The 12,655-nt window shown below is 44.0% G+C and overlaps 1 protein-coding gene and 1 long non-coding RNA gene across 2 annotated transcripts in view; one reads left to right on the top strand and one right to left on the bottom strand.

The window, feature by feature from the left end:
- LOC120235979 overlaps positions 1 to 12,655 on the top strand; it is a 139,835-nt gene that overhangs the window by 91,024 nt on the left and 36,156 nt on the right. The window lies entirely within an intron of this gene.
- On the bottom strand, positions 445 to 2,176 carry LOC120235977 (elongation factor 1-alpha 1-like). Its single transcript, XM_039238560.1, has 2 exons — positions 1,720 to 2,176; positions 445 to 1,587 (listed from the first exon to the last, which is right to left on the bottom strand). Exons 1-2 carry the CDS (start codon positions 2,125 to 2,127, stop codon positions 607 to 609), a joined length of 1,389 nt encoding a protein of 462 aa, XP_039094491.1. The 5' UTR covers positions 2,128 to 2,176; the 3' UTR covers positions 445 to 606.

Here is a 12,655-nt window from a genome sequence, read left to right as displayed (position 1 = left end):
AAGAAGAAAGCAAACTGTGGCTCGCATGTTTCCAAATAGGAGCTCTTCCTGAGAGGAAAGAAGGAATTTCCCTGCTTCTATTTGGAATTTATCTTAGTCATGCATAGCACACCTGTACACCGTGTAATTGGTTAAAGCCCATTGGAGCACTGGGGAATTACGTGTCTACTAAATTATTTGGAAGGATAATGAGTAATAGCTAATTCATTACTACCCAGTTAATTAATCCAGGATTAATTAGGAACTCTGTATTGTCTTATTTTACATTTATGGTTGTGAGTAATAACTTGGGTTTGTTTGCTTTTTTTTTTTTTTTCTCCTCTCATTAAACTTTTTTTAATGGGTCTCAAAATTCTGTGACAGATTTTTGGTCAAGTTGTTTCCATTAAAAAGTACTGATTTTAAAAACTAATAACTTAAAACTGCCACACACAAAAACAAATGGTCCACAAAGCATTCTCCTTTCCTTCTGAAGGTTTTACGATGCATTGTTATCATTAACCAGTCTTTTACTATTAAACTTAAATGGCCAATTGACACAAACAGTTGTGAGACCGTTCTTCCACCACTGATTAAGACTGGGGTTTCAGGTATTGGGGATAATATTCATTTAGCCTTCTGAGCTTTCTGGGCAGACTTGGTGACCTTGCCAGCTCCAGCTGCCTTCTTGTCCACTGCTTTGATGACACCCACAGCAACCGTCTGTCTCATGTCATGAACAGCAAAGCGGCCCAGAGGAGGATAGTCAGAGAAGCTTTCAACACACATGGGCTTGCCAGGAACCATATCAATGATGGCAGCATCACCAGATTTCAAGAACTTGGGACCATCTTCCAGCTTCTTTCCAGAACGACGGTCAATCTTCTCCTTCAGCTCAGCAAACTTGCAGGCGATGTGAGCTGTGTGACAGTCCAGCACAGGTGCATAGCTTGCACTGATTTGGCCTGGATGGTTCAGGATAATCACTTGAGCTGTGAAGCCAGCTGCTTCCATTGGTGGGTCATTTTTGCTATCACCAGCCACATTGCCACGACGAACATCTTTGACAGATACGTTGTTGACATTGAAGCCCACATTGTACCCAGGAAGAGCCTCACTCAAAGCTTCATGGTGCATTTCAACAGACTTTACTTCAGTTGTAACGTTGACTGGAGCAAAAGTGACCACCAGGCCAGGCTTGAGAACACCAGTCTCCACTCGACCCACAGGGACCGTACCAGTACCACCAATTTTGTAGACATCCTGGAAAGGCAGACGCAAGGGCTTGTCAGTTGGACGAGTTGGTGGCAGAATGCAATCCAGAGCTTCAAGCAGTTTGGTTCCACTGGCATTGCCATCTTTACGGGTGACTTTCCATCCCTTGAACCAAGGCATGTTAGCACTTGGCTCCAGCATGTTGTCACCATTCCAACCAGAAATTGGCATAAATGCTACTGTGTCAGGGTTGTAGCCAGTTTTCTTAATGTAGGTGCTGACTTCCTTAACGATTTCCTCATATCTCTTCTGGCTGTAGGGTGGCTCAGTGGAATCCATTTTGTTAACACCAACAATAAGCTGTTTTACACCCAGTGTGTAAGCCAGAAGGATCTCTTNTAAGCTGTTTTACACCCAGTGTGTAAGCCAGAAGGATCTCTTCTGGCTGTAGGGTGGCTCAGTGGAATCCATTTTGTTAACACCAACAATAAGCTATTTTACACCCAGTGTGTAAGCCAGAAGGGCATGCTCACGGGTCTGTCCATTCTTGGAGATACCTGCTTCAAATTCGCCAATACCAGCAGCAACGATCAGGACAGCACAGTCAGCCTGAGATGTGCCTGTAATCATATTTTTGATAAAGTTTCTGTGTCCTGGTGCATCAATGATGGTCACATAGTACTTGCTGGTCTCGAATTTCCACAGGGAGATATCAATGGTGATACCACGTTCATGTTCGGCTTTCAGTTTATCCAAGACCCAGGCATACTTAAAGGAGCCCTTTCCCATTTCAGCAGCCTCCTTCTCAAATTTTTCAATAGTTCTTTTGTCGATCCCACCACATTTGTAGATCAGATGACCAGTAGTGGTAGACTTGCCCAAATCTACGTGTCCAATGATGACGATGTTGATATGAGTCTTTTCCTTTCCCATTTTGGATTAGGTTTAGCGGTGGTTTTCACGACACCTGTGTTCTGGCGGCAAACCCATTGCAAAAAAGCAGAAATAACTTGGGTTTTAAGTTTTCACCTCTCCTTCTGCCAAGAGAACCTGATTATTTGAACACCTGTCTTTGTTCATTTTTGGCTTTATTATCATGGACCCTTGGAGTTTTTTTGTTTTGTTTTGGTCTTTTTTTGTCAGTCATCTATTTTAATTTCATAGTATTATAAAAAATGTTAAATACACAGAAAATGTATAAATGCCACCTACGTTGAATACTTGTTAATATTTTGCCTGCTTTTCTTTCTTCTTTTCTTCCTTCTTTCTTCCACTACTTCCAAGTAAGCGGAAGACAGCGTTCCACTTTATCTGGAAATGTTTCAGCATGCATTTCCTAAGGAATACATAAAATATATACATATCGTTATCATAGGTAACAAACTTACTAATTGCAGTATCTCATCTAAATTTGATATTCAGGTTTTGTCAATTGACATACCAGTTGTAAATTTAGCATCTGACAGTCCCATATCTTGGACCATTTTAACCAAGTATAACATTATTTGACAAAGATAAATATTCAGGATGCAGTTGAAGTTATATAAACTGTACAGGCTCTGTGGCTTATGATAATTCTGTGTCATTTCCCTCTGGGTTGATAGTATTCTCAGGTTGAGACCAGAATGTTTCTTATCGGGGTGTGTGTGGGGTGTGTGTGTGTGTGTGTGTGTGTGTGTGTGTTTAATATGTGTGTATGAGTTTATGTTGACTTGAGAGTCTAGTCCGTGAATGCGATGCTTTACATGCGTGATCTCATTCTCTCATCTATTTGCTTCTAACTTTTGAGCCCCATCCAGAAGTTGGCTGGATGGCTGGGAAGCCATTGCTGGAGCCTTGACATGGGCTGCTGCCCCCATTGAGTCTGTGACCATTGCTAGCAGGTCTCACCCTGGCAGAGACTCCTGGTGACAGGTGTGTGGTTGAGCCAGGCTTCCTGCTAAGGTTCCACACAAACAGTGCCTCTTTCTCGATGGCCTTTATCACAGATGGATCAGTAAACAGGGAGGATTCCACAGGCTCAGCTGGACTGATTAAAGGTTTCATTCAAAGATGGCTGATGACACTCACCGACAAAAAGCTCTCCTTGGAAAGATGGCAGAAGGACTACATTTCAGGGCTTGAAGCCCCAGAGGGATGTCTTTCATCCCTCTCACGCACTCTGTTACACTCCGCAGTTGTTGACTGCTGAGAGGGAGCCATTGTACATAAGGGGAAGAGCCCCAGGCCTTCCTTCTGTTCTGTCCTTACCAACAGGGCCTTCCCAAAGACCGCTGCTACCTCATTCTCCTTGAAGAACATTTATTTAAATAACCAGAGTATTTAAGCTTCAGTGCTTGATAATGATACTCAGTGCCGCATGTGGGAGTTTGCCCATGAAATGTGGCAGAAGTTTGCCTTTTTTTTAATGCTTTAAAAATTTATTTCTGAGAGAGAGAGAGAGATAGCATGAACAGGGGAGGGTCAGAGAGAGAGGGAGACACAGAATCTGAAGCAGTCTCCAGGCTCCAAGCTGCCAGCACAGAACCCGACTCAGGGCTTGAACCCACGAATCGTGAGATCATGACCTGAGCCGAAGTCAGACACTTAACCGACTGAGCCACCCAGGCACCCAAGAAGTTTGCCATTTCTATAGCCACGCCGAGAGAGATGCTCAGTTTGATGGCTCTCACTCTTCATGGAAATCATTCGTTAGTTTCTACGCTCAGATGCTGGAGACTAACACAGTGGAAACCATTCATTAGTTTCTGTGCTCTTAGATGCTGGAGAACTAACAGAATTTGAAAAACATGCTCTGGACTCAGTGGATGAAATTGAGCCTAAAGAAATACCTAGTTGACTCTACAAAGATTGTCTTTAATTAGCAGCTTTTTACTTTTGATTTTGATAAGTTTTTATGGTTGGGTATACAATATATAAAATTTACAATTGTATAATTCAGTAAACATGCACAACTGTTTTCCAGCACCAAAATATGTAGTCTGCCAGCTGCAACAGCAAAACAAAGCTGTAGCAACATAGAGGAGCAGAGCTTTATTTTATTTTTTTCTCACATAACAAGAACTTGGGACATAGGCAGCCCAGGAGTGCTGTGTGGATCAACGACTTGGGGACTTAGATCCTGGGAACTTTCCTGCTCTGAATTAGGAATTCTTAATGATGGCTTCCGGAGCTGCAAGTCTAGGGCTAAGGTGTCAGTGGGAACCAATGGAAAGATTGAAGATCGGAAGCACACACCCATGAGTGTGCCTCCCTACGCCCACCCCCACCCCCTCCATCAGCCCCCAGCTACCTCTGGTTGTAAGGGAATCTGGAATCACAAACACTTTCAGTGCACACTGTCGTCCTCAGCATTGTGGTTCTGATAAGAAAGACAGAGAGGGTGGAGAGTGGGTAGGCAAGTGGTTTGGTGGGGAGTGCCGCAGGGGTGCAGTTAGGAGAGCATTCCTAATCTAAAACAGTACCCTGCCATGGTAGAAGAGGGAGCTGTGAAATATTTACGTAACTTCAGAGGCAGAGAATTTTCAGGGCAGGTGTTATGGGGCAAACATTTAGGCAGAAAATTGCTCTATGGCAGAGACCAGCTTCATAAAGAATAGCTTTTATGCCAAGTTAAGAAACTTCCGTATCATGAAAGTGAAGGATGAGTGTTACAATAGAGAGAAAACTATTATTGGCCTGGAACATACATTGAGGAGATTGCAGGGAAAGACTTGGAAGGCTGCCAGGGGTATGGGTGCGATGGAGGAAGAGAGCTTGCACGTGGTATTTAAAGCTTTGTGTGGGTGGGTGGCATGGAACAGAGCATGTGTACCGAGGAGGAAAGGACCGGCTGGTTAGATCAACAGAGGAAGGAATAAACTGAAAGGCTATTCCAAAGAACCCTGCATATTGCGTTGGATTAATAGGTATGCCGCAGACTTGTACTCACAAGTAAAAAGAGAGCCTTCAAAGACAGGCACACATTCTCCATTTTCTGGTGACATAGGAGAATTGTGACATGACCAGAGAGAAGGTTGGAAAGAAGAAACACATTCCAGGGAAGAGGCATGGTTCCATTTGATGAAGGTCATCGATGTGCTCAAGGTGATAAAGGAATCGTCAAGCCGACTGTAAGGGCAGGCCCTGGGTGAGGGCTGGGTCTGCAGGCTCGTAGGTGGGGTTTGATGTCAGAGAGGTTGGAAGGGAAGAAGAGAGCAGATCAGCTCTCTAGAGGGATGGACATAGAGAACTGGAGAGAATACCAAACGGAGCCTTGGGATACCCTCAGCATTAGGGAATTGAGTGCTTACGGTAAAAGACAGTTTGGGGATAATACGGGGTCAGCAGGGGTGCGATTTGACACAGGCCAGCAGAGAGCGCACAGGTGGAGAGTGGATGCCAGGAGAGCTCGGTGTGGACGAAGAGGTTCAGCATCGTGGGCAGTAACAGGCCACTTGATTTCAGCGAAGGAGTCAACTCCAGACTCCAGGAAACCCGTGTCCGTAGGTGGGAGATAGAAATCCTGTCACAGGCATTTGGAGGGGGAGGGCCTGCGAAGAGGCATTGGCCCAGAACAGAAACACACAGACATGGCCCCACAGCTCAAAGAAGCGGTGAGGTGTCATTTGTTGTGGTTCGCGTCTTCCTGAAAGTGATGGGTGATCAGAGCACGCACGGGGACACACAAGACCGTCGATGCCCAGAACCTGAGTCGACTCCTCTGTGTTTCCTGACAGCCAGACTGAGGGCCATACGTGCTAACCTAGCCCTAGCTCTATGGAGTGTACTGTGTTTCTTGCATTATTCCTGAAAAAGATGAACTTTGTTCCTAATAACAGAGTTGTCATTTTTGCAGAAATATATTTTTGCTTTAGGAAAAGGACCCTCCTCTTGGGAACTTGAGGAGGGTCCCTGTGCCCAGGACTTTTTCCTCAACAGTAATACCTGCATGAGCGAGAAAGGTGGCACCATATACATGTATGGAACTTGTGAATGTATACTTACAGTAGGCAGAGCTCCTTGCGAGCCGCAGGCCCTGTTTTCCCCCAGTAGCATGCCTGAGGATCGCAGTGCATTTAGTTGTGCTACAGAAACGTGCAGTTCTTCTTCTTCTTTTTTTTTAAATTTTTAATGTTTTATTTATTTCTGAGAAAGAGACAGCATGAGCAGGGGAGGGTCAGAGAGAGAAGAAGATACAGAATGTGAAGCAGGCTCAGGCTCTGAGCTGGCTGTCAGCACAGAGCCCAACACGGGGCTTGAACCCATGAACCGTGAGATCATGACCTGAGCTGAACTTGGACGCTCAACCAACTAAGCCACCCAGGTGCCCCAGAAAAGTGCAGTTGTTAGCAGATACTGTCTAATGCTGGGCAGTTAGGTCAGGAATGGATAAGATTCGAGGGTTTTTGGGAGTGTATTCCCTCCAGTAGGATGCATTTCTGTGAAGTGCTCTTTCACACGGAGAACAAAGCAAGTACTTACATTTTCAGAAAGTTTGTGAAGAGGCAAGATGGGTCCGAAGATTGTCTAAGCTCATGGTTTCCAATATTTTTAGCTCTAAAGTATCTATCTTATGCTTCAACAACACTGGCTAAGTATAAAAGAACAACTGAATCACGTATTTGTTTCATTAAATGAATAAATAACTCATTTAATTTGGCATATTTTTGCTACCAAGGCAAACTTCACACTGACTTTGCAAATAGTGTATGTATTTTACAGATCAGGAACACCTACATTTTACTGCCAACTTCCTGCAAGCCTAAGTGGGAATATAAGATGTTCACAAGTCTAGACGAAAAAATTTTCTTAAAAACAAGAACTTACCCCAAATGTAAACAGATGCAGGCTGAAGAGTGTCCAAAATGGAGCAGGAATCAGGCACATGAAGACACATGCTTTAGTTTTTGCTTTACTGGGAGAGAAATATAAAACTTAGGATTTTATTTATCTGGGCACTATAACCTTCTCTTTCTTAAAAATAAATAATAATAAGCTTGAGAAGATGATACATAGAATCACTTCCAGTGCTCAGATTATATGGTCCCATGCATTTGATGAATGCCGTCTAGCTTTCTGGACACAGAGAATGAGTGGTATTGATAGGATTCATCAGAATGTAGCCTGCATCTTCATTGAGTGAACTAACACATGGTGACCACTTAGAGACCATTCTTGGCTACCTTTTAGCACTGATGCACAACTGACTGGACATAGAACCTTCCAGAATTGAAATCACTGCCCCTCTTCCAGCAGGCTTCATAACCTGTTATAATTGGTTCCATTGGGTGGGGCAGATGGCTGGCTCAGTCGGTTAAGCATCCGACTTCAGCTCAGGTCACGATCTCATGTATCGTGGGTCCGAGCCCGTGTCGAGCTCTGTGCTGACAGCTCAGAGCCTAGAGCCTGCTTGGAATTCCATTCTCCCTCTCTCTCACCCCTTCCCCCACTTGTGCTCTGTGTCTCTCTGCCTCTCAAAAATAAACAACATTAAAAAATTTATAATTGGTTCCATTGGGCTATTAAATGGCTTCAATTTGGAAAAAACGTAAACATTAAAATCAGGGGTGCCTGAGTGGATCAGTCAGTTAAGCTTCTGACTTCAGCTTAGGTCATGAGCTCGTGGTTCTTGAGTACAAGCCCTGCATCAGGCTCTGTACTGATAGCTCAGAGCCTGGAGCCTTCTTCAGATTCTGTCTCCCTCTCTCTGCCCCTCCCCTGCTTATGCTCTGTCTCTCTTCCTCAAAATAACTAAACGTTAAAATTTTTTAAAAAATTTTAATTAGATCTATATCTAAGTTTTCATTCATCCACAATTCATTTTTATTGACTATCACATCTATTCCCCTAAAATTGTGATTTTGATAGTATGAACTTATAAAAGGCATTTGTCCGCTGCAAGGCAAGTTTCTGCAAATCCAGAGAACAGGAGAGCTACGTGGCAAGCTCACCGGCAGACACGGAGAGAAAAATACCCTCTTCCTGTGTCATGAGAGGTTGACTTCACACTTGCTCCTTCAGAGAGAAAAGAAGCCTGACAGGCACCTTCTGTCAGCACCTGTGGCTGCTCTCACTCCAGCAGCAGCTGTCTGCTGGGCCCTGCTGCTATGGAATTTCACCTCTGTGATCTCAGAAGCTACACTTAGGAGCATAACATAGGTACTGCGTGAGCACAGTGAGATGGACACCATTTTGTAATGGGCACATGTGTGCATGTCTGTGCGCGGCTCTGCACAGCAAAAACACATTGTGAATATCTTGAGTTTGTGCTTGCAAAACGGGTTCAGAGGCAGCTCTGATGGCAGACGTGAAGGAAGGGAATATGAAGTGTATAGGTGGCAGATGCACAGTGTATAGGAGGCACCCGGAGGCGGCCTCATCATATTCCCGACAGATTTAAATTAGGCGATTTCCAGATTGCGAGGCGCCTCACGGCGTGGCCAAACCGTCCACCCGTGTCTGGCACTGCTCCTTGCACTTCAAGCCCTGCCTGCAAGCGGTGGAGGGGGTCTTCCTGATGTTTTCTCAGGCAGTCACCTTTGTGTGCGCCAAGATAGGAATGTTCCGTGGCTGCTTTCCCACATTTTTCAAGGAGTGCGTGGTACTTCTGTACAGGCGTGTGGTGGTCGACAAGTACACTCACAATAAACACAACACCCTCTCTTCCGAGCTTGTACGTCTGTGAACGTTGCTCTAAGCGATGAGCTGTAGCTGCTACTGTGCCCTCTAATCAGCCTTACATCTGGGGACATATGTGTGCTATGAGCATTTGCGATGAGTTTGGCATTCTGTCTCCTTTCTGGTTACCGGAGAAAGCAGCCGCTTGGCCACAGGGCAACTCTTTAAGACATGGTGCCTTGTTATGGCCACGGCTGGTCTTTCCTCCTAGTGCCATAGAAGTTGATGTTCTCCTTGAAGGTGTACAGGTGGTCCTTCAGGGCCAGATAACTGGGTCACATTCAGCTGATGTCTTCGGACAGGCTTCCTGTCCAGACTTACTGGAGAAGGTATGAAAGAAAGTAATCACATGGCTCTTATTCAATTGTTTAAGACGTGAATCTACTTTTTTATCTTTCCATGGCAAAAGACTTCTATTCCAAAGCATGCACATGTATATATTTTCTTTTTTTTTAAATGTTTATTTATATATTTTTGAGACCAAGAGAAAACAAGCAGGGGAGGGGCAGAGAGAATTCCAAGCAGGTTCTGTGCTGTCAGTGCAGAGCCTGATGCGGGGCTCGATCCCATGAACCGTGAGATCATTACCTGAGCTGATATCAAGAGTCGGATGCTTAACCGACTGAGCCACCCAGACGCCCCAGACATACATATTTTCTGTCAATATCTTTGCCTTCATTCCTTAGTATTTGTTTGATACCAAAAACCCTAATAATATCCACATACTTGCAACTAAAGTTAGTTATTCTACATAAATCTAAAACATCATCCTATAGCTGATTAAAATTTTGGATGAAGGTTCCTTTGGTGCTAGTTCATGTAAAGATCCTTTCTATTCCTGATTAATCTTGAATTTTGAGAGCATCAGGCATTAACTTTATAGGGAATAAAGTCTTGGCAAAAAGAATTTTTATAGATAAATTATACATACACACACATACACACATGTGTACACATATGTGAACAGAAATCAACTTTATAGGGAATGAAGTCTTGTTAAAAACTTTTTTTGTAAATACACACACACACACACACACACACACACACGTGAATAGGTATCATGGTAGCAATTTTAAATAAAGAAGGAATCCACAGCCCTAAACTATCTTAGCTAAGAATTTCCTGTAAGATGCAGATAATTGTAACCCTACTCTTAGAGGAAGGAGAAGAAAACAGGTCGATAAGTCAAACAGAGTCTAGAGTTAGTCACATACTCTGTGGCCACACAGTCTTTTCTACTGTGCGACACACTTTTAACTTCTGTAAGCTTGAATCTCTTCATCTGAACAACTGGAAAATAGATTATATGCAGAGCCTTTGAGATTTAGCGGTGTTTAATACGTGCTCATTTCCTATGTCTCTGTCAGTCAATGCATGTATGTATGTAACTGACTGTGGCGTTCCTATGGCATTTCTGAAGATGCAGGGTGTCATTACGACAGACAAACTATTAGGAACAGGCACCGCCATGTATTACTGTCAGCTGGACACTTATGTAAGGATGGAGCAGTTATTTAATGAGCATTAACTTCGTTCGGAAGCTCATGGCAGTGGTCAGTAAATTTTTCCTCCCACTTACCAAAGAATTATAATACACATTTCCCAAATTTATGATTCCAGAATCAGTCCACATTTTGTCATTGTTTTCCCTGGGCTTTCTTTACATAAATGTGTCTTCTTGTTCACAGGCGATTGAAAAACTAAGCTGAGTGGAGGCAAGCACAAGAGTTATGTGAAAGATGCTATCACATTGTTTTCCTAGGAAAACCCAGGCCGGAAATTCACCCTGAAACATGAATCACATCACTGTGCTTTCAGAAGTTTCTTCCTCGATAAAAAGGAGCTTTGTTTGTTTTGTGTTAGTGCTGTTTTTCACCTTTGTTGAGCAGTGAGCTGCGTTTTTTCCTTGTGTGCCTGATACCCCTGCTGTTCGTAAAGGTATCCGGGTGCGTGCCATACCCTGAAGTGTTTCTCTCTCTAGAGGGACCCAAGGTTTCTGCTAAATTCATCTCTTCAAGGCTGGTTTGGGGAGGTTGGGGGAGCCTTTTCAGTCTTTATGCCCTTGCTCCGAGGGAAGGCCTTCCAGAAAGCTGCTTTGTGACCGGCAAGAGAGAGCGTACCTTTTATTCCTCATTGGAGTCAAGAGCAGATGTGGAAAGAGGGGGCAGAGATCCATGGAGACTTGTTACAAGGCCCTGGAAGGTGGAGGTCACCTGCTTCAGCTTAACAAGCTGCTGCCACGTTTCCAGCCGGGCTTGTCAGAGCTGCAGCCCTAATCAGAGCCCCTTGGCTCTGCCCTAATCAGAGCAGCCTTAAAGGGACAGGACAGCCTCCAGGTAGCTTTGGTTCAAGCCAGTTTGATCCGTGAAATCAGCCTGCATTCTTCAGCAGAGTCTGCAAGGACAAATGGGGGGGGGGGGGGGGGGGGGGAGATGATCACAGGGGGCCTAACTCAGTGCACAGTGTGCATGACTACTTTCCTGGGAGTGCAAGGAAGAAACGGTGGTCTGGCATTTTCAAGGTTGAATGTGTTTTGCTCCAGAAGGTACCATAGGGGTATAAATATTAACCCATTTCAGTGCCATAGTTTTCTCTGGTTCACAGAAAAGCATCCCGAGGAAGTGGGGAACCACTGTTGTTATTTTGTGCCCCTCGACTGTACCAGGGTTTGGCAGACTACCGCCTCTGGCAGACTACAGGTCTGGCCCACCAACACCGGTTTTGTAAATAAAGTTTTATTGGAAGACAGCCGCTCAAGGTCCAGCAGTCTGTGGCTCCATTGGTAATACAATGACACAGTAAATTGTTGTGACGTTCTTTGGCCCCCAGTGTAGCCAAAAATATTTGCTGTCTGGTTCTTGCAGAAACATCTGCCTGCCCTCTGGAAGACGTCACTGTGCTCTGGGTTCCCATTCTACAGACTCTTAATGGGAGTTTCTTTTTGGCAGAAGCTTAGCTGGCATCTCTTTCCCAAAATGTCTTTTACTGAGCACGTGTGGCTGTACCGTACGTGAAACGTGCCTGCCAAGAGCAAAGAGCTGAGTTTTACATTTTATTTAGTTTTAATTAATTTACATTTAAGCAGTGACTGGCTGTTGGCTACCATGTGGGGTGCCTGCAAGAGTTTGGGGCCTGTATCCGCCCAGGATCACAGGTTTCTGCCAATGCCTGCCCACCCTTCAATATCCTTATTCCCAGTTTTTATTGGGAAGGATAATACACACACAGTCTGCAGAAACATAATGATACCGTTTGTCTTTAATGTGTCAGATCATTTAGAATTTCAGTTTCCTTTTGAGTTTGTGCCAGTGTTTGTAAGGAATGTGTATAATATAAATTGTGAAATTTTAGGCATAATGTAGTTAACCTGCCCAGTGTATTTCTACTATTAATTATGTGTGCTTTATTTTTTTTTAAGTTTATTATTTATTTTGAGAGATGGAATGAGCAGGGGAGGGACAGAGACAAAGGGAGAGAATCCCAAGCAGCTTCCGTACTGTCAGCAGAGCCTAATGCAGGGCTCAGTCCCCTAAACACTGAGATCATGACCTGAGCTGAAATCAAGAGTCGACACTTAATCAAGTGAGCCACCTAGGTGCCTCTGCTTTATTATTTTTGTTTTTCTTTCTTGCCGGGTCATCTTTCTAGAAGGTTATCAGTCTTTGCTTTCTTGGAAAAATGTCCAGCATTTAGCTCTCTATTTTATTTCTTTGCCTTCTATTTCATTAATTTATGTGATCTTTATTATTACTATCCTTATACTTTGTTCACTGATTGCCTAGACTTTATTTATGTAAGTGTT

The sequence above is a fragment of the Hyaena hyaena genome, unplaced genomic scaffold (assembly GCF_003009895.1).
Source record: "Hyaena hyaena isolate Hyena2069 unplaced genomic scaffold, ASM300989v1 scaffold_142, whole genome shotgun sequence".
NCBI lineage: Eukaryota > Metazoa > Chordata > Mammalia > Carnivora > Hyaenidae > Hyaena > Hyaena hyaena.
This window is presented reverse-complemented; position numbering and strand designations above follow the sequence as displayed.